The sequence below is a fragment of the Narcine bancroftii genome, chromosome 1 (genome assembly GCF_036971445.1).
Source record: "Narcine bancroftii isolate sNarBan1 chromosome 1, sNarBan1.hap1, whole genome shotgun sequence".
In the NCBI taxonomy this organism is placed as follows: domain Eukaryota; kingdom Metazoa; phylum Chordata; class Chondrichthyes; order Torpediniformes; family Narcinidae; genus Narcine; species Narcine bancroftii.
In genome coordinates, this window is record NC_091469.1 from 194,414,676 (window position 1) to 194,437,170 (window position 22,495).

The 22,495-nt window shown below is 37.2% G+C and overlaps 2 protein-coding genes across 6 annotated transcripts in view; one reads left to right on the forward strand and one right to left on the reverse strand.

The window, feature by feature from the left end:
* Positions 1 to 16,834, forward strand: part of nup188 (nucleoporin 188) — a 171,828-nt gene extending 154,994 nt beyond the window's left edge. The window contains 5 exon segments of the mRNA XM_069886944.1: positions 3,422 to 3,631; positions 4,445 to 4,576; positions 9,409 to 9,482; positions 11,637 to 11,766; positions 12,399 to 16,834. Coding sequence (XP_069743045.1) covers positions 3,422 to 3,631; positions 4,445 to 4,576; positions 9,409 to 9,482; positions 11,637 to 11,766; positions 12,399 to 12,578 — 726 coding nt within the window. The 3' untranslated portion in view covers positions 12,579 to 16,834.
* Positions 16,212 to 22,495, reverse strand: part of LOC138736679 (rap guanine nucleotide exchange factor 1-like) — a 201,933-nt gene continuing 195,649 nt past the window's right edge. For all 5 annotated transcript variants that reach the window (XM_069886590.1, XM_069886581.1, XM_069886576.1 and 2 more), the window contains one exon: positions 16,212 to 22,219. In XM_069886590.1, coding sequence (XP_069742691.1) covers positions 22,069 to 22,219 — 151 coding nt within the window. In that variant the 3' untranslated portion in view covers positions 16,212 to 22,068. The remainder of the gene's footprint in view (positions 22,220 to 22,495) is intronic.

The window sequence follows — 22,495 nt, forward strand, 5'->3', positions numbered from 1 at the left end:
ACAGCAAACACTTCCTCCTCTTTAATCTAATATAGGCTCCATGATCTCACTGCTTATTTTCCTTACTTCCCACGATTGTGCCCTTTTCCTGATTGAATACTGTTGGGGGGGAAAAAAGCAATTAAGATCCTTCCCATCTCTTTTGGCTCCATACAAAGCCAACTTCTCTGATCTTCAAGGGGACCAATTTTATCCCTTACTATCCTTTTGCTCTTAATATACCTGTAGAAACCCTTAGGATTTTCCTTCATATTGTCCGCCAAAACCACCTCATGTCTTCTTTTAGCCTTCCTGATTTCTTTCCTGTAGTTTTCTTGCATTTTTTATACTCCTCGGGTGCCTTATTTGCTCCATGTTGTCTATACCTGTTATACACTTCTCTCTTCTTCCGAAGCAGATCCCCAATATCCCTCAAAAACCAAAGTTCCCTCTGCCTTCTAACCTTGCCTTTGATTCTGACAGGAACATACAAATTCTGTATTCTCATAATTTCATCTTTGAAGTTCCTCCACTTACCTCATACATCCTTATCTGAAAACAATTTACCCGAATCCACACATTCTAGATCCTTTCTCATTTCCTCAGAATCGGCCTTTTTCCAATTTAAAATCTCAATCCGAGGCCCAGACCTATCTTTCTTGATTGAAACTAATGGCACTGTGATCACGGATCCAAAATATTCCCCTAGACATACTTCTGTTACCTGTCATATCTCTTCCCGTAATAGGAGATTCAGTATTGCATTCTCTCTAGTTGCTACCTCTGTATATTGATTTAGGAAACTTTCCTGAACACATTCGACTATCTCCAAGCCATCCAGCCCTTTTACAGTATGGGAGTCCCAGTCAATATGTGGAAAGTTAAAATCTCCTACTATCATAACCTTATGTTTCCTGCAGTTGTCTGCTCTCTCTCTTCAGATTTGTTCCTCCATTTCTCACTATCGGGTGGTCATACCTTTCCCGTTCCTCAGGTCCACCCATATAGGCTCAGTAGGTGAGCCCTCTCTGGTCTGTTCTGCCTGAGCACAGCTGTTGTATTTTCCCTGACAAGCAATGCCCTCCCCACCGCCCCCCCACCCCCACATTCTATTGCATTTAATGCAGTGGTTCAACCTTTTTCTTTCCACTCAGATACCACTTTAAGTATTCCCTATATAGGGGCTCTGTGATTAGTAAGGGATTGCTTAAGGTGGTATGTGGGTGGAAATAAAAGGTTTTGAAAACCACTGTTTTAATCGTACCTAATTGACTCGTTATATGCACAGTTTCATATCTCCAAATGTGATGGGCCAATGACAATTTTTCTCAAGCAAAATATTTCAGTAACAATTGGGTCTAGAGCAGTGATTCTCAACCTTCCTTTCCCACTCACTCAAAGGTTTAGAACCACTAGTCTAATGCAAGGAAAGCTCAGAACATTGAGATGCCAGTCCTGCCCCTCCTGCAGTCAGGTTTCACTAATGGTCATAATTCCATGTGCCAATCCACATTCTAAGCTCATCTGCCTTTCCTACAGTGCTGTTTTCCTTGAAATAGTAACACCTGGGAATTTTCTACCATGTTCAACCCATTGACTTCTAACAGTGCATGTAATTTTAGCATAATCTTTTCCGTCCTCCACTCCTCTATCTGCCCTGGCACTCTGGTTCACATCCGCCATGCAAATCTAGTTTAAACTCATGGACCAGCACTAGCAAACTTTCCCACAAGGATATTAGTCCCCTTGTAGTTCAGATCGGACCATCCTGATAGAACAGGTCCCACCGTCCCTAGAAGAGAGCCCAATGATCCAGAAATCTGAAGTCCTCTGACTTCAACTTGACTTTAGCCATGTGTTAAGCTGCATTATTCTTCTAATTCTAACCAAACTAGTACCTGGCATTGGTAGCAATCCTGTGATCACTACCCTGGAGGTCCTGTCCTTCAACTTTGCGCCAACTCCCTGAACTCTCTTTGCAGGACCTCCTCTTCCTTCCTACCCACGTCATTGGTCCCAACGTGGGCCATGATATCTGGCTGCACACCCACCCTCCTGAGAATGCCATGAACTCAATCTCTTCCTCAGAACCTCTTATCTATCCCCCTAACTATGGAATCCCCTATCATTACAGCACGCCTCTTCTCCTCCCTTCCCTTCTTAGCCACAGGACAAGACTCCATGCTGAAGTCCTGATCTCCATGCTTGTCCCTGGTAGGTTCCCCCCTCCACCAACGTATCCAAAATCAGATTCTCCGAAATCTTCATTTATCTGAAATATTTTTTAAAATGTTGGATAAATGAGGATAACCAAAACAAATCAGAAATCCTCATTTATCCGAAATTTATTTGGAGCCAAACTAACTGGATCTCGGGCTTCCGGCAGCAGCGGGGACCTCGGGCTCCTGGCATGAGCGAAGCCTTGGTGAGGAGGTGTTGTTGATTGGCAGTGGCCAGCATTTTTTGGGTGAGAATTAAGCATTACTTTAATGCTTAAAGAGCCTTCCCTTGTTGTTTGCTGTTGTTTAAACACTGTTACAGGTGATTTGCTGTTGCTACTGGGGTGTTTTTAAAAAATGACTGGTTATCCAAAAAAAAAGTTTATCCCACATGGGCCCAGTCCTGACCAATTGGAGTTGAACTGTACTTGTTATTGAGGGGGACGGCCACAGGGGTGCCTTGCACTGCCTGTCTGTTCCCTTTCTCTCTCCTGTCACACATCTACCTTCCTCCTGCCTTTTAGATGTGATAGTGTCCCTTTCATTCTTGTCTATCACCCCCTCTGCCTCTCAAATGATCTAGAATTCATCCAACCTCAGTTCCAATTCATTAACTCGGTTCGTCAGTAGCTGCAGCTGGATGCACTTCTCACAGATGGAGTCGTCAGGGATACTGACAGCCCATATTTTGCAAGAGGAGCATTCCCCTGCCTTGGCTACCATTCCAACTATCTTGACAAAATACACAATATCTAAAAAACCTGTCCTTACCTGTGCCTACAAAAAGGTGAATCCTTTTTGTTCCTTGAATAGGGTGGCCCTTCCTTACTTAAACTGCGACTATTCCTTACCTCTTACCAGTTCTCGTCGAAGCCTGTGGAGCCAAAGCCTTACCTCTCTGACTCAGGCCCCTCCGACGATGACGGCTCGCTCTTTTGTCTTCAACAGTTGAACTCAATTGCCAAATCAACAATTCCATTTATTTCATCTAAATTTCATCCTGAAAGGGCCATATTTCTTCCAAAACACTTAATTCATGTCTTGCCTATGTGAAAACAAGGGACTCTTTAATGTCAGTTCTGAGCAGGAGTTTGGAGGTTGAATCAGACCATATGGGCTGCAGAGTGATGACTCTAGTTCTGACCATGTTGATGACTGGAGGCAAAATCTAAAGGGAATCTGCACAATGATGGAATTAAATATGGTTGTAATTTATTCTATAGGTGAAAAATGGAGAAACTATTCCACCTGCAATTCTTCCTCGGCAGTCAAAACCTGCTCAGACACCAACAAAACAGCAAAGCACAGAAAGAGATGAAATGGAACAACGTGCAATGTTGAAAGTTCAATCCAGTCTACTCAGGATTCTGAGTAAAACATTGGCAGCTATTCGACACTTTACCCCAGATCTATGCCAGATAATGCTAGACCAGGTAAATTATTTTAATCTATGTATTCCTAGTATTAAACAAATAAGTATGAAAGCAGACATGAGACTGAGGATTCTTGAATCTGGAGAAACAAACAGTCTGCTGGAGGAACAGCAATGGAAGAAATGACGAATGTTTCGAGTTGAGATTCTGCATCAGAACAGAGAGGAAAGATAGCCAGTATAAAAGGGCATGGAGATAGGGGTGAAAGTAGGTGATGGATGAGGGCTGAAGGTAGCAGGAGGGGTTGAGTTGGAAGACAGGCAAACAGGTGGGTGATAGGTGGAACAAATCACAGGAAAAGAAAGCGATGAGTGGGGACAGATGGAGCCAGGTCAGGTGGAGAGTAAGTTTAAATCAGTGCTATCAACTTTATTAAAATATGGAAGGACCAAAACCCATTCCTCAGTTTAATGTAGTTGCAATTTAAAGCCACATTTCTTATATTATGAACAAATAATTTTCTCGTTAGAACACTTTTTGTTTCTTTTACTGTGTATTCTTTGGATTTCGTTATACGTTTGTTTCACTTAACATTCGTGTCAGCTTTAAAGAAAAGCCTTGTGGTTTTCTTTGATTTCTGCAATTGCCTGAAGATTTGCAGCATCCCTTAATCGTGACAAAATATGCTGTAAGATTTTAATTTCTTTCATGCATTTATGTAGTTTGCTCTTTCTTGACTTACATTTAGATAGAAGGTGTTTTTTTGGACTAAGAAAAATTATGAATCTGGGCAACCTTAGCCTTAATATGTGAGCAGAATAGATATCCCCAGCTGAACCCTCATTTCTGAACTAATTTATTTTATTCCCCCAGTCCTTGGATCTGGCTGAATATGATATGCTTTTCATCCTGAGCTTTACCACTCCAGCTTTTGATTCTGATGTTGCTCCATCATTTGGAACTCTGCTTGCAACTGTGAATGTGATTCTGAATATGCAAGGGGAGGTAAGAGTATGCGAGTTTGACCTTAAGATGGTCTGTACCATGTTGGATGGGAGAAACCAGAGAGAAGTGGTGGATAGTTCCTTTTCAGACTGGAGGTCTGTGACTAGTGGTGTGCCTCAGGGATCAGTGCTGGAACTTTTGTTGTTTGTCATCTAGATCAATGATCTGGATGATAATGGGTAAGTTGGAGCAGCATGTATGCAGATGGCACTAAGATTGGAGGCACTGTGGACAGTGAAGAAGGTTTTCAAAGCTTGCAGAGGGATTTGGACCAGCTGGAAAAATGGCAGGTGGAATTTAATGCAGACAAGTGTGAGTTGTTGCATTTTGGAAGGACAAACCAAAAAAGGACATACGGTAAAGGTTATGGCACTGAGGCGTGCAATAGAACAGAGGAATCTGGGAATACAGATATATAATTCCCTGAAAGTATCGACACAGGTGAATAGGGTTGTAAAGGGAGCTTTTGGCATATTAGTCTTCATAAGTCCAAGTATCGAGTACAGGAATTAGGATGTTATGGTAAAGTTGTATTAGACATTGATATGGCCAAATTTGGGGTATTGGTCACCAAATTACAGGAAAGATATCAATATGATAGAATGAGTGCAGAGAAGATTTATTAGGATATTGCCCAGACTTCAGGAACTGAGTTACAGGGAAAGGTAAAATAGGTTAGGACTTTATTCCATGGAGCGTAGAAGAATGAGGGGAGATTTGAGAGAGGTATTTAAAATTATGAGGGGGATAGACAGAGTAAATGTTGATAGGCTTCTTCCACTGAGAGTAGGTGAGATACAAACCAGAGGACATGAGTTAAGAGTGAAAGGGGAAAAGTTTAGGGGAACATGAGGGGGATCTTCACACAGAGAATGGTGGGAGTGTGGAATGAGCTGCTAGCTGAGGTAGTGAATGCGGGCTCAATGTTAATATTTAAGAGGAACTTGGACAAGTACATGGATGGAAGAAGTATGGACTGGGTTTGGGTCGGTGGAACTAGGCTAAAAAAAATGGCCAAAGGGGCCTGTTTCTATGCTTCTCATTCTATGATGGTGGATGTAAATTTATACCTTGGATAACAAGATGATTATTATTTCAAGGTATTAAATAGCTTTGATAAGTTGATTGTTTTGCAATAGGCAAAATTATAGTCGATGAGATCTGGAAACTTGGCCAGATCTTGTGCAGATCTTGTGCTCAATATCATTCAGAAGGTGAACTGAACTATCCATTGGGAAATTGCAAAAGTAATCTTTTTTGATAAATAAAAGCTATTTACATGTAGTAGCTTACTGGTAGTTGCCAATTATATTTGTTTTCAATTTCTGCTACATCTTTTTTAATATGACTATCAGATTTTACTAAAAGAGAGAAAATCATTTTGTGCTGGGCATTTTCAAGTTTTTGTTGAAGTGGAAAAATTACGAAATGAAACATCTGACTTTGGAAAGTTGCCTTCAATTGATTTCAGTCACACAACACTGAAGAGCTCCTTCACTGGAAAGACTAGTGGTACAGACTCTTACCTTCTCACAGGCAGTTAGAGATGAGCAATAAATACTGGCTTTGGCAGCAATGCCCATATTCTATAAAATGAAAAATTGGTCATTATGGATGAGATTCGACAAAATCTTTATGCATTAGTATATTCATTTAATGCACCTGGGAATTTTTTTTCCAATAGCTTTATAGAAAATTGTATGACAAAAATAGTATGGTTAATTTGAGGTTTATTTGTCAAAACATATAAATTTTAGGAAAATATCAACTTTATTCTGGTAAGATTTTTGTTTAATCATAACCAGTAAATTTGGTTCTTATTGTACCAGAAACATCTAAAATTATAATTCATTTCCCCTACAACCAAATATTGTTGCATTGAAATAAAAGCAGAAATAAATTTATATACACTTCCTTCATGGAGTAGTTTATCGAATTCATTGAGTCCCGGTACAGTCATTTCAGGGCCCAAGTTGGCCTTGAGGAATCGTAGATGAAGATAACAAAAGAAGGTCTTGTTGGGCAAGACCTATTTCTTCTTCAACTGTTCAAATGACATGAAAGTCCTTCCAGACATATGATATCAGGCTTTCAGAATTTTGTTGTTAAAGTCATGAGTACAAGTTCATTTTGCCTTAAAGATGTTTTTGGTGGTGATCCTCTTTTCAGTCCAGAGTCTCCATAGGTCTCGCATCATATTCTAACCAAGTGTTTTAAAATGGGGTTGTCTGTCCTCTTGGCTATAATTCTGACTTCCATTTATAAATAAAATCATTGTACACATTCTCTTTTAGGGAGTGCAGTCCAATTTGTACCCAGGAGAGGGTATCATCACCCTCAAAAAAAAGAAATAAATCTCATTTAGGCTGCCAAATAATGTTTTTTGAAACTCGGCATCCAGACGCCTCCTAATCTATAATCCCATGTTAACTTTTCCATGGGTACTTTACAGTTCATATAAATTGCCCAATATGCTTGTTAAGGGTTTTAAAAAAAGGTTTGGGGTAGTGGAATGGACGAGGACTGGAAAAGATACTGCAATCTCGTCAATATATTCGTCTACATACAGTTGAGTCTTCCAATTAGAATGATGGTCAAGTTCACCCACCTACTCAAATTTTCTTCAATTTTACTGTAACGGGAGGTAATTAAGTTTGTATAAATTCTGAACATCATTATCTACCATTATTCCAAAGTATTTAATACCACCCAAGGGCCAATTGAATGGGCTTATTTGCTGGTAGTCATTGTAATCAAAATTTGTTAGTGGGATAATTTCACTTTTTTCCCAGTTTACCTTGTATCCTGAAACTTTTAATAAAAGTCTGTAATTTAGTGAGGGAATTAACTGGATCTGTTAAGTACAGGATTACATCATCTGCCTTAAGATAAATTTTGTGATGAGTCTGACCCACCATAAAACCTTTTATCTCTGGGACTTGCCTAATTGTCTCTTCTAAGGGCTCAATAGCTGAGACAAAAAGTCCTGGAGATGAGGGACAACTCTGTCGACTTGATCTGCTTAAAGGGAAAATTGCCAAGATCTGTCCGTTAGTGGCGACCCTGGCTTTGGGTCTATGATAAAGAATTTTAAGCCAGATAATAAGCAGTTGCCCAAACCCGAGCTTGGCCAAGACACTAAATAAATACTGCCACTCCAGTCTGTCAAAGGCTTTCTCAGATTCCATTTATTTATATAAATTTTTTTCCAGAATGTACTTTTTATTGATGAGTGAGGACCCAAAGTCAGGTTTGCATAAATCTAGTGAGATGGAAGTCAGATTTAGACATAACAATTGATGAACAACTCTGGTCTGATCTATGGCAGGGAAGTTTGTTGGCAACCATCCATACCAGGTATAGATTGATCCACTATAATTTTCTCCATCAGCTATACCTCACCCCACAGAAATTACACCAATATAAACTTGAGTTTTCAGAGATGTGCTTTAGGTGTGGTATAGAAAGGTTTGTTCCTTCTTACATTCTACCTGGCTCTGCACGAAGTGGAGACCCTTCTGGTATGTCCTTTGTGACATCCTAACCAAGATCACAGGAGTCAACTTCTCACTAGACCCAGACCTTTATCTTCTGGGGAACTTTACAAGTGTTGGTAGATTGCTAACTAAGTTCCAAATTAAATTCACAGAAATGACCTTGTGTGTGACCAGGAAATGTATAGCAGTACGTGGAAGTCTGACTCCCATTGATAGGTGGTCTTCAGAATTGAACAGATGCATTCCATTTGAAAAGGACACATATATTCTTAAGAAAGAATATAACCCCTTCCTACAAATCTAGAAGCCTTATTTAGAACATATAGGTACTTCACTGGCAACACGAGGGTACTAACTAGCCACCAGATCTCTGTAAAGATTTTAACACTGTGGTACCATCATGTCTCTGTTTTACTGTATGTTCTGACAATGGGACTTTTCTGTTTCTTTTTTTTCATGTTTAATTGGATTTATATAGAGGAAAGGGGGGGGGGGTTTCTTGACATTTTCTTGGTATTTTGTACAGTTGTTGATTGTTAAATATATTTAAAATGATAAATATTACAAAAAAAAACAGAAAATGGTGGAAATATTCTGCAGATCCAGGAGCGTATTTGGAGAGAAAAATGTTTCAGGTTGATGACCTTCCACTAAAATAGAAAAAATATAAAAAGAAACCTGTTGTAAAGTACAGGTTAGAACCATCGAACATTAGGTTGGATGAGAGGAGATCTTAAAGGACAAAGGGAATGTCAGTGCAAAGTTGAAAGTGGTGGCACAATAAAAGGTCATTCTGGAGAAGATGTAAATGGGAGGAACTCTGAAAATTGGAATGTTAAAAACAAATATTCTAGAAATGCCGACTACCTGAAATTGTTGAACCAAAAGTGCCTGGTTGGAAGGCCATTTTTGTTTTAGGATTGTTAGTTCTAAAAAAAAGAATTCAATAAAGGTAGAAGTCTGTGGCAGATATTTTAAGAGGTCAAAATTTTTAATTGGTTTCAAAAGCCTTGGAAGATACAGAGGGTTGAAAATCTATCCTGGTTTCTGATTGTGAATAGTTATCAAGTGACTTCCTCTTGCAACTGTATGTGGATTTTAAATTAATTCAAAACCTACTCAGATGTGATGCTACACTATCGAATCATTTATTCAGACAAAAGTAAAGGATATTTACCGCATGATAACAAATGGCAGCCACTATAAATCTGGTGGAGAAATTAGGTGGTGGAAATTATTGAAGGATTATTATATATTGTTTTAAAGTCCTTGTGCAGTTTTTTTCTGGTGTAGCAAAGCTTGCAGAATTCCTATTTTGTTTTCCTTTATTTCTAGATTGATAAGAAGAAGGAACCTATGTCGTTAAACATTATACCATTAACTTCATCTGAAGAGACAAAATCTTTAAAGTAAGTTTGAAAAGGGTGGGCGTTTTTCATAAAATATTTTTTAATTTAAAAATACAAGTGTAATATTTCACCCTCTGTTGCAGTATTGAAGGAAGCTTGCTTGTTTGAGCCTACCATAAGGCCAGACTTTTGGGAAATCGTATCCATAAATCTATAACTTGGGCCTCACCTGTATACCGAAGCTTGATTGCATTTGCCTATTTGCATTTTCTTGTTTTTTTATTGAAACAATGGCCTTTGTATCACTGTCTTGCAGTAAAGCCTTTTTTACATTAGAAAATCCTTAAAATGTTCAGCAAGTTAGGCTGTACCTTTGCTGAGAGAAGAAGAGCCAACACTTCAATTTCATAATATTTTGCAGGCATTGGTTGCAAATGATGGAATGGTTTATGCATGGTTGACTACTGGAAAAAATAAAGCGTTTTTAAAAATTCTGAAGTTAATTTCTCGATTGTGCAGGTAATTTTAAGAAATGCTGCAATAAAATCCTTTATTTTTGGAATCATATCTCACACAAAGAAAGTTAATCTTTGTTGGGAATATATCACATCAGCTCGAGGGTATTGCAGCAAGAATCATTCTCCACTGCCTCATCAGTGGCATGAAGTTGATTTCACAATGTTTAATTCCATTTGCTGCAACTTGCCAAACTTTGAACAGTATTTTGTCATGGGCTGATAGGTGGCAAGTGAAAATTGTCCCAGAAATATGCTCGACAATGAATACCGCATTTATTATTGAGCATGCCTTCTGGGCTAATGTGCAACATTGTAGCAATAGTGGCTCCATTTAAAGAGGGAAAGAAAGAAGCAAGAAACCACTGACCTGACTGGTAGTGGGGAATGAGTTAAAATTTGTTGAACAACAATCCAGCATATGTGGTCATTTATTCTGGCACTAGCAGTGATTTGCTAGATTTATTGGATATAGTTTCACATCTACTGTGGAATTTGAACTCCAGAATTCTGCTTTGGTAGTTTTGTGTTGCCATAAACTTTTACTGCAGCCAATGGTTCACCCTGAGAATAACACAAATTGAAGATTATTTTTCCAAGTTAATGTACAAAGGATTTGATGTGCTTTGTTTCAATTTTATATCATGAATCATAGTAAAAACTATGTGGTTATCCATTGATTTCATCTGGGAAGTGGTTAAGGCAGATTCTCAACATCTCATGACATCCTCCCAGTTGAATATTACTTCTGCTCTTCAGGCTGAGGGTTTTTTTTGTGTCCCATTGATAGTTTGTAACTGATGGTAAAGATGCCTTAGGTGCCCAAGAGAAGCGTACTGGAAATGCCTAAAGATGTATCTTCTCTTATCCTTGGCCACAGCAGTTATAATTATACATAAGTATAATTAAATTGTACTGTTAGTTTTATTTTAATTTCATGCAATGAGCAAAATCTCATGATTAGATGAATTTGTTTCCATGGTATCTTGAACCTGGAGATTCATTGATTTTTTTTGTTGTTTCCAGACCACACATGTGGTATAGCTCAAAATACCTGGCAGAGAGCCAGAATTTTGTGACTGAAGAGGGTAATTTAATCTATACTAGATGTTCTTAGGTTTTCTGCAAAGTTAGTAATTGTTGAAAGTTTTATGTATTAATTTATCTTCTATTTGGAGTATTTTGGTAAGAATTAGCAACATTTAGTAAACATTAGGTCCACCATTCAAACTGTAATAAAATCCTGTGTATCAGTAATAGTGATATCTTTTAAATATCTGTAAATGGTTATATGATATCTGTTGTAGCCTGAAATTCATCGGCTGTGGTATTGTTTTAGAGATGTGAGAACATTAGCCATTTTTTGACTGAGTTACATTAGTTGATCATTTGTTTTGGTTGAGACTTTACATCTTAACCTCTTGGGTAAAAGTTTTTAGGCACCACGTAAAGATAAGGAAGGTTCTTAACTGACATCATTCTAAAAAGATTACCTGTCCATTTATCTCTTCAAGAATGCAAACTGGCAGCCGTACAAATAAGAAAACGTTTGAATCAAGGAAAATACTTGCATTCTCTGCTTGAGATTAGCTAACACAATTTTAATGGTTGAATTTTGTGACTTTATTGGTAGCCTCAAAGAGGGAAGTTCCATTGATTCCTTCTGTAATAAAGTTAACCATTTTTATTTATTTTGAAGGGCCCTTTTGAGGTTCACCATGGAAAATTGTTTCTATGCATTGATTTCACAAGCAATGCGGTATCTGAAGGATCCATCTGTCCACTCACGGGACAAGCAGAGAATGAAGCAGGAACTGAGCTCGGAACTGGTAACTTGAGTTTTTTTATGTTCTACTGCAATTAATTTCAAGCTATTGTCTTCCTCTGCTCTTTTCTTTCGTCTTTCAAAGTACTTAGTTTATTCCCAATAAATTGTTGTTTTGATTAAGAAGTTTTTGAATCCAAAATGTGATAACTGGGGTGGTGGGTTTCAGTTTATTGTCACATGGATGGAAAATTTTTCTGTATCCTGGTCAACAATTTGATTTTTCCAGATTGTGATTCAGGGATTAAAGTCATACTCATACAAGTTTATGGATGACAATAATCTCTGTACTGTAGAGGACACCATTGGATTTGAGATTCTATTAATTTTACAGATGTGCAGAAGTTGTTATATAGGCAGAATAACTATCCTTCCAGTTGGTTAATTTGTATATGTCAGATTAGATAAATCCCTTCCCCATGGAAATTGGAGTATGGTTATGGCATTTTAGTGGTCTTGCAATTTAATGATGTGACTTGTATACCATAGGCTCAGGTATAATTTAAATCCTAGAGTAGCACAAGTACAATATGAAATGAGCCACTGAAGTACTAGGATATATGCATCTTAGAATTCAGCTCTATTGAAATATTAAGTAATTTTCATCACTTAATTACTTTTTTTTTACTGTTTCAGAGTACAGTTCTGACTAGTATTTCTCGCTATTCTCGTCGTGGAGCACCATCATCCCCTGCTGCAGTATTACTGCTGTCTCCTCCAAACAAATCGACATGCTCCATGTCCAAGTTATGTCCTGAAAGCCAGGAACCCTTGATACAGCTGGTCCAGGCCTTTGTTCGACAAATCCAGAGATGATAAGATTTGTTTGCAGCTCTGGGCAAATATATAACTTAAAATTGTAATATTTTTCAATGTCATTCTGCTTTTTACTGACCAAAGCTAATGTTTCCATGGATGGATTGGTGTTAATAATTGGTACGTAAATTATCGAAAACACATTTTTGTGTAAATTTTTTGAAGTACCACTTGCCCCTCAAAGCTATAGTTAAAATTAAGTTACAAAATGTAACATAGTAGCCTATTAGAATAAATAACAGCTGTTCCTAAACTGAAGAAATGTATAAAGCATCCATCAATGCATGTGACAGATCTACACCTTGTCAAGAAATCTTGAAACCTTCTTCTCTCTAGAATTGTGTGAAAGGCAGAGTTAAAAAAAAATCCTAAGCCATATTTTTTATACTACTTGTTTTCTTAAAGATTTTAAACATTTTCAAGTTAAATGACAACAAAGGGTTACCTGATTGGCCCTGAATTTTCCAAACATTTGTTACTTCTGTTTTCTGCTATCAAGAAACTGCATTCCACATTGGTAGTGCCATTAAAGTTTACAGCTATTTATTACGATATGTACACACTGTATTTCATCACTTGGGTTTTTTTCTTGAAGAATTTACCAAATAAGATTGAATACGTCTTTCCAGCTGCTTTGCTACTGTTCATTGTTATCTGCCATTTTATAGATTGACAAGAACAGCAAAGAAATAGTAGCAGAAACTTTTTCTGAGACCGATGGAAAAATGTTTCAGCAATGCAATTTCAGTCACTTGAAAGCAAGCCTTGTGGTTCAGATAAGTAAAATATTTCTTTGTCAGAACTAAAAAATGGGTTTTTTTTAGAGCTTTGAAGACTGCAGCAATGTTCTTTAGCAGTTGAAAGGCACTGCCCTTTCCATTCGAGGGATTTTGTACCAATTGACAATGATTCAAAGCAACAGTGGACCATTTTTCATCTGCTAGGTCTAAAATGAGAAAGTAGAAACTATGGGGTTTTATATTGATTACTTCTTTATTACTTTATTAAGGAAGATTATATGCGCATTTACCTAAAGTTAAATGGCCTTATCTTTGAGGCTCGCCAAGAATGTTAACAAAAATTATTACAAGCAAATATTTGAACAATCTGTTGTGTTTAATGGATAGAATGGTAGGGGTTTAACTGAAAATTATTTAAGTCAATTTTTCTCAACATTATTTTACCATGCCCTAGCATTGAAATTAGCAGAAGACATCTTGATTCAAGCATGCATGTTACAATTTCAATCATGGAACATCATTTATGTTACCCAATTGGAAAGACTATTGTTTGATTCAAGACATGGTGGCTCTATAACAGCCAGTCTGTATTTAAAACATAGAGGAATATATTGAAAATTTTGTTATGTGGGCTCCTAATTTAAGATTCTAACAAATCAGCAAGGCTAAGGACAAGCCACAGATGTACTGAACTTTTAACTACTTTGCACTATGGGGATTGCAGACACCAGAAATGCAAATTTTCTGGTTGACTGAGACCTCCTCCTCCAAAGCCTAACAAATCACATGCCTTAGGAATACCAATACACCATTTTTAAAAAAGTATTGTAGTTTTTAATTATGTCGGTCACTGGCAGTTTTTTGTGAGCCTAATCATGCCTTTGTCATAATGAACCTCCTCCCCAAGTTTACAGATAAATAAAGCCTTACTAATGTACTTAATACTAATAAAAATAAAGACCCTTACAAGGCAGAGATAGGCCAACTCTTCATCCTGAGCATCACCATTTCATTCCAACACAACTTTATTCAAACAGATGCCGTGGAATTCTGCTAGCCGAACATTTGTTCTCGTGTCCCGGTCGGGCCCTCAGCGTATCTTCCTCGTGCTGACTACCCAACTCACCTCCATGCAAGTAGTGACAGTGAAAAGAGCATGTGTGCATTGAGGAGCATTGCTAGTTCAGCAGGGCAAACCTGACTCAGCTGTGGGGTACATCTGCTCAGTCTTAATCATTTGAATTTTTTTTTGGCCTGTTTTGAGTTTCTAGTTGATTGAATTACAAATAATGGGGAATTTAAGTTTGCAGGTTTTTTTCAAAGACACCTTTAGTTGAATTAGATGCATAGCTTAAACAGATGGCACCAAGGTTAAAATTACTGGTATTTTCATGGTACTCACCGTAGAATTGAAATTAAAAGGATTGTATATGCATTTTTAATTTGCGTAAAAGAAAGTTGATGAATTAATATCATGTCTTGCGATTGGTCTATGAGGCGAAACCAACCAGAATTAAAGCTGGATTCATTGAAACGTGAATTCCTAACAATATGTTTGAACAAGCAAAAGGGCGTGAAAATAGTCAATAAGTTGAGCAGTATTGTATCAAATTTAAACTTTTTTGTGATATTTTGATAAATAACTGAGAAGAAATTCATGTTTGAACTCTGGTGGATGATCAGCGTAGATTGGATTTTTAAATATTAACACTTCTCAATGCTGAAGATTGATGATTCATCCAGTTTGTATTTTTTTTTAAATTAGTGCCCTTATTCAAGAATTTTTTGGAGTGTGTGTGATTGTTTAATACTTGTATAGAAACACTATTTGCACATGTGTATGCAAGTTGCTCATTTTACCTGTAAATACCCAAGACCTTGCATACCAGAACTACAAGATTGCCATTTGAATTGTGTTGTTATCCTGGTTTCCAGTTTTATTCAATAGGTCAGAAGTTTAATTTCACTTTATTCCAATATTTAAATTCTTGTTAGTTAAATATTCATGAATAAATTGATCGAAATTGCTTTGAACTGAGCGAGTTTCTTAGATTTGTTTGTCAGGCAGCAACTAAATTGTCACTCGTTACTGGAGGCCATACTGACATTTCTACACAATACTTTTACATTCTACAGTATGGGATTCTGTAAAAATACAGCAATTATAATTTTTGCACTCCCTGCAAATATTTTCTTGTCTCCTTCCTTTCGAATCAGGAGGATTGTTTTGAGCTGATTGATTTGCTTCTATTGTTACCAGACATTTTAAGCAAACTGGTCTAAAATGCTCTTGACTTGGTGTTTCAGGATATTTTTTTAAAATGTGTTATGGAATATCCATATATAATTGTGATTAAGATGTAAACAATTCTTTTATCATTTTCAATTTACTGAGAGATTTTATTCACTACCTGTCTTATTTCAGGTAGCTTCATCTGGATTTTCCCCTAAGTGCACAGAATCTGTTATGGATGTCTTCTAGCAAGAGCAATCTGAAGTCTTCCTTTAACTGGGATAGGGCTTTAATTAATTCCAAGTTCACTCCATTACCAGCTATGATAATATTGCTTTAAATTAGCCATTCTCAACAGGGGCCATTGACTTAAATCATAACTTTTATGGAGTTAGTAGGAGAGAAGTGCAGAGTCCTAAGAGGCCATAGGCCAAAATTAAAGGTTGAAAATGGCTGCTTTAAGCAATAAGCAGCCCAATTTACTTTTTGGAGTTTAAGATCACTCAAAAGCATGGATTGGTATTTTTTGGGTAACATGTTAAATGTTCTCCATTGCACTATTTTTGGTAACTAAGATCACAAAGGAGAAGTGTATCCATTTGCGTTTTCTTCAGTATAAGCTCTGCACATCTGTAAAATGAAGAGGCACCAGGTTCCCACTGAATTTGATTGTCTTTAATCTGCAGTCTGTTGCATGCACTGTAAACATAAATGTTAGCTTTTATTTTTTTTTAAAAAGTTACATTTGAAACGGTTGTAGGAACATTACATTTATAATAAACGAGTAATATTCAAGCAAGGTTGAGGCTGGCATCAGTGTTAGCTTGTGGCTCTGGGAGGATTTCTTCAAATTAGGGCACTTATGACAATTTCTAAAGCAACCATTGAATTTGATTTTATAAATTCTTTGATCAATGAGCACAATATAACAGTGCAGTAACAATATGAGACAGATCTAAACTAAGACTAGACAACATGTATTTGCATGGGTTTAAGTTAACCAGCCCCCACATCTAGATTAAAGCAGCCACCGATTAAAAACATATAAATCAATCATTTATTAATGGTTTATGACAAACAATTGGTCACATGGTTATTAATAGGTGCCATGCCATATGTTATATTAGAACTTGAGAACATTAAGTGACCATCTATACTATCAGCCCACAGCTGGTGCAAGTTCAACACCACAAATTAAAGTAAGGTGCTTAGTAAGGACTCAGTGGGCGGCCCTGCATGTCAAAATGCCTTATGCTCCCTTTTATTTATAAAAAAAAATTAAAGGATTATTTTTAACAAACAATGCAACTTTTCACAATATACAAGATTAGTTCAAAAGTAAAATTAAAAATGGACATAATCCAGAAACTCAACTTGCAAGTGCATTTTGTTTCCTTGTGGGAGACTGTAAGTTCACACATTTCACACTATCATGCAACTTTAGTTCTATCCGCAATTTGTACTTAATTCTTGCTTTGCCAATACCATTTCAAAAAGACAGCACAAAAAATAAAATTTCAACTGCCAAATTAACATACCACTTAAGGGAAATGATTAACGTTTTCTCCAAAAAAGATGGTTGATCTCTTAGCAAAATTCAAACTCCATTAAAAAAAAACAAGCAATGGATCAGGCTAGCTTAAAAATAAACGGCCCTGAAGAGTGGTCTTCATCAATACGTTCATTTCTGATTAGGAACCTGTCAATGTGACATTGTATTCAACTGAAGTTTGCTCCATGCAACCATTCTCTCAGAAAAGTTTCCTACAGGGCCGAATAAATTCTTACCTCTTGGAGTTTAATCTCGTAGTCAATAGAAAATACAGTTCAAATATAATTGTGTTATTCTCAACAAAACTGTGACAATAAATAAATAACTGATCACAAGCAAAGTTCAAAGGATAATCTGGATCTTGGCCACAGATAGGCCCTAAATATTTGCAATCATTGTACTGGTTAATATACTGCTCAGCATTATTAACAACATTCATTGTACGAGGATATAGATCTGACCAAGACATTTTCGGTTCCTCTAGTTTAGAAAACTGCTATAGAGTTTGTAGGTAATTTTCCATAGGAAATACTTTGACCTGGCTGGGCAGGAGAAAATTTAATGAAATTCTAAAAAAAGGCAAATGGAGTATAATTTAGATATAGTGAAGAAAAGACTTGGGCCATGATTCAGCTCATGATCCAAGGCAACACAATTACATTGGCAGCTTATCCTTTCCAAACTGCACCACTTAAACATAAAACACCTTGCACTTCACTCAATCACATGGAGGTTGGAGGCATGTTCCAAAACAATGCCAGAATTGAAATGATAGGCCATTTTACAAAACAACAGGGGACTGCAGTAATAATGTTAATCAGGCTATGGATGGTGCATTTCCATGTTTTTATCTTTAAAATTTTCTTAAATAGCACATCACAAGGTCAGAGGCAGGGACATTTAACTGTTGATTGCACAGTATTAAATTCCATTTCCTGTAACAGCAAATGATGCCCACATGCAGAAAGAGCTCGTCAACATTCAAGCATGGACTGATAGATGGCAAGTAAGGCAGGCCACTGTGCCACAAAGAGGACCAAGCAATAACATTAGCATCATCTGAGGATGTTTAATTATGGTCCACAATTTTAACTAAATAAACCACAAATACCATGGCTACAAGGATAGGTCAGAGGGCAGGCATAGCAAATAACATCCCAACACCCTTTTCAACAATCTGCAAGGCACAAAATCAAGAGTATGATGGAATACTCTCCAACAACTTCTCAAAGGGAATTAAGGAGGGCAATAAATTCCTTGCTGCTGATGCCCCCCCCCCCAAATAAAATGAATACATACAAAATTGGCAGCATTGCATTGTGAACAAAGAGTAGAATAACATGGTTTTGAAATACACAATTACCACACACCAGTGAAAGACTGCAGGTCTTCACTGATAGAATGGCAAACCATCACGAAGGGGCTTGGATTAAACTTTAATTACAAGAATAAATGTTGAAAGAATGTCATTAGCATTATCACCTGAAAAAACCTGTGGTTTAGAAGTCATTCTATTACAAAAGCAGGAAAAAGCCATTCAGCACTCAACAAGACAATGACTGATCATGTTACTTTCCTGAACACCATCATTGATAGATCCTCCATTCCATGTTGTTCAAAATTTCCATAGAAGTGCCAACACAATAATCCTCCTGCAGATTCAAACGTCTGGTGATTTCTCGTCATGAAGAGTTGAATACTTATTTTGTGACCGACTCTCCACGCTTTTCAAATTCCAGCTAGCAAAAATATTATCCCTGTATCTACCTTCAAACACTTTATTTTTGTTTCAATAAAATCACCATTAATTCTTCTGATGTCCAAAGAGTATTGGCCCCCCCCCCCAATTGCAGGAATAAAGCGAATGAATCTACACTGGCCTCTCTCAATTGAAAATATTCCTGGGAAAGAACAGAATTGTACATAACATTCCAGATAAGCTCAATTTTAGTTTCTCGCAAATGAAGTTTAAACAATGATATTTTATTGACCGAGGTACAATCAGGACAATTTTAGTAAAAGAAGGGAAACTAACAAGATGGTGATGAGTCCTCAGCTCATCATGGGAAAATTAATGGAAAGAGCACAGCAACTAGATAGAAACGAATGAAAGAAACATCAATGGAAAGTGATCAATGACTAAAAGCCGGGGGGAGGGGGGGGGTGGTTTTTTATAAGGAGACCACAAGCAGAATTGAAGAGAAAGCTATTAGTTCCACTTCTTAAGAAGGAACAGCATTTTTGATGACAGCAACTTAAAATTACATACCACTTAAGGGAAATGATTATGGTTAAAAATATGGTAAAAGACTCATTACTTCAGGGAATGTTAATCCCCCACCCTGTCAAAACTGTCCCTTTTGATGCCCAAGTAAATAGAAAATAATCATAAATCTATTTGCCATAGGTGATCATTTTAAAATGTTCTTAACTAATTGTGTTTAGTTCAATGTGCAAAATTAATGGAAAATAAAAGACTCATTGAAATACTAAACTAATCCTTCCTAGTCCAGGATCAGTGGTTTACAGATTTTGTTAAATAATAAAAGGTGAGGGATATTCTATTAATCCCCTATCCAGCTCAACACAGAAAGTGATTCTTTACTTTACATAGTCATTCAACCTGCAGGCCAGGAAACTGAACACTATTTCAAATCTCAAAAGAAAAAAAAGTCTGTTTGAATTCATGTTTTTTTTTAAAAAAAACAGTTTTTATAATATCCATAAAGTAGATTGACTTTAGCAGTCATCCTCTGGGCTGCCCCATTCACTTAGGGAAAAAAAATCTGCTTAGGTTGTATGCTATATAGGAACTTGGTGAACCCAGGATCGTACAGCTGTGATGGGAATCTAGCACCAGGCCTCATCTCTGTTGGCTCAGGATGAATAGACCAACTTTGCCTGAGCGTTGGGGCAAGCAACAAGACCACTCCAATTTGAGCTGTCAGGCTTGGGACTCGCAACCATGCTGGCACATACTTTCGTGTCTCAATACCTGTTTGATGTGATGGAAACTGAAGGCTTTCCCCTCTCTGGATACAGAAGTTCTCAATAGCCCAACAATTCCCTGTGATGACAAACCTCCCATGGAGAACAGGTCTTCATTCTCAAACTGTCCCCGCTGATATAAAGTTCCAACAGGGACAGTATAAGAATCATTCTTGCCTTGATTCCTGATACTGTAAAGCTATCAGTATGAATTTAAATTGTTAAAATATGACTGGCTAGAATAATGGGTCATATTTGGCTATTTGTGCATTCTCCTTATTTTGATGTAGACCAACTATTCCCCAGAGACAAGCAAAAAGAGGAATATGTATCCTTTATTTAATTATACTGTGATTTACCAACAGGGAAGAGGAGAACTAGCCTCTTTGATTTTCCATGATTCATTTAAAAAATCAAACAAAACTAGCATCCAACTATTTGGTAAAGAAATCAAGTTCTATATTCATATTTTAACTCTTAGTCCATTATTGTAGCCATTGTTTTAGGAACACCCTCTCCAAGGAAATAATGTGGGCCAGCAATTGAAGTGCTCACATGGAGCTGATCTCATTGAAATTCCAAAATTATCTGTACTCTTATGTTTGTGGGATAATTGTGATAAGCAAAAGTTTGCACCATTAATTTATTAAAATATCTAGTAGGCTTTTAATGTTCATGCAACTCTCATTTGATTAATTTACCTTTGACTTGGCCATCTTGCAACCCAATCATCAGCTAAAGAACAGGGACTGCACGGAAAATTGGGCTGAATGATTTTCATATCAATTTAGTTAAAAGAACATCCCCTGTACCAATGAGCACATTTTAAGTCTACTGGTGATAGCTGAACTAAATGTCATCTGCTTTAACCTATACAATAATAGAATCGGCAGGGTAATTCCAAAAACTACCAGTGAATTTCTATATTTTGGGTTTTTATGTATTGTTTTATCTGCAATTGTGTTGCATTTTATTGATCGCTTTTCATTCCCCTAAATGCTGGAAGGTAACATCGCTTACCTGATGATTACTGCAAACTAAACAAGCACACAATGTTTCCCTTGCAGATGTGCAAACCTAGACAACATTAATAACAACCTAAAGCAATGAAGGTGGGATTCTGCACAGAAGCATCTATGGTTCACATTGGTGAGACAACCTGTCGAATAAAAATGAATTCACTATTTCATGGATTAAAAAGTTAATTAGTAGATTTGCTATATACAAACTAGACAAACGCCAACCTTTTCCCATTTTAAAGGTTTCAAATGCAGCTCAGCTTACAGCAATAAACCGAGATACAGTCCTTTAAAAATGCTTTTTCCAGACCCTAAAAAAGTCGTGCAGAAAATGTAAAAGAGCATCTGTGCCACCTGCTGAGGATATTGTGTATGAAGATATTGAACAATCCTGGCCAAAATACCAGTCTGCTGCAGAGTTAGCTTTGCCACCCCATCATCAAATCTTCAATTACTGGCATTCAGTCATAAACATGCAAAAAAAAAACAACACATCAAATGAGTAACCTAGTATTTACAGTGAGCCAGTATTTCTCCTACAGTACAGAATATTTTAAGGTTTTCTGTGCAATTGCTAGTACCGCTATTTGCTATTCTACAAACAAAAGCCTGCTCCCAATCAGTGAACTGCCGTACCTTTTTACCCAACAATTTCAGTCTCCAAAGCCGTTTGTCTGCAAGTCAACCTGGGTCTGCTGGATAAATTGAGCTGCGTGAGTAGGTCCAATGTAGGACACCTGGAACGGCTTGGCACGATGGTAGGAAAGGAAATCTGCAGGCAATGGCATTAAACTTGGAACATTTCCCGAGAGAGGTACTGCCTGTTTACTGCTCATGCTTAAATGAAGCTCTGAAGGTGGAGCACCATGGCATGAACAGACTTCTGTAGCAAAATTAAGCAAGTCACTTAATGAGGTTCATTAGCTGCCATCTAAGATCGAGCCTCTATAGGCGAATCTTAGGTTTTTTCTTCCCGCTCCGTTTTCCGTCGTTGAATATTACGTGGTTTGATTTTTAGTGAAAGATCCCACAGTGCTTCCTCTGCAAGATGGTCCCCAAAATCATTGAAGAACGTAACAATATCATCAATTCGTTTTAGTTCATAATGACTGAAAAAGATAAAAAATAGTTACTCTCAAAAAACTGCATGACCAAAGGCGCAAAAGATTTTGATACAAACCCAGTGCCTCTCTAATCATTTTATGAACAAAAGAATCGTGAGAACTCTCACTCAATGCTATCACGTCAAGACTTTTAACTGGATTATGTGGTTAAAGAAGATATGGAACAAGGCTAAATCTTCCTTTAGAATGAAAAGTCATTTGAACCTCTTCCACACACTCCAACCTCCCCCAGTAATTAAGAATACAGCTAGACAAAGCCCT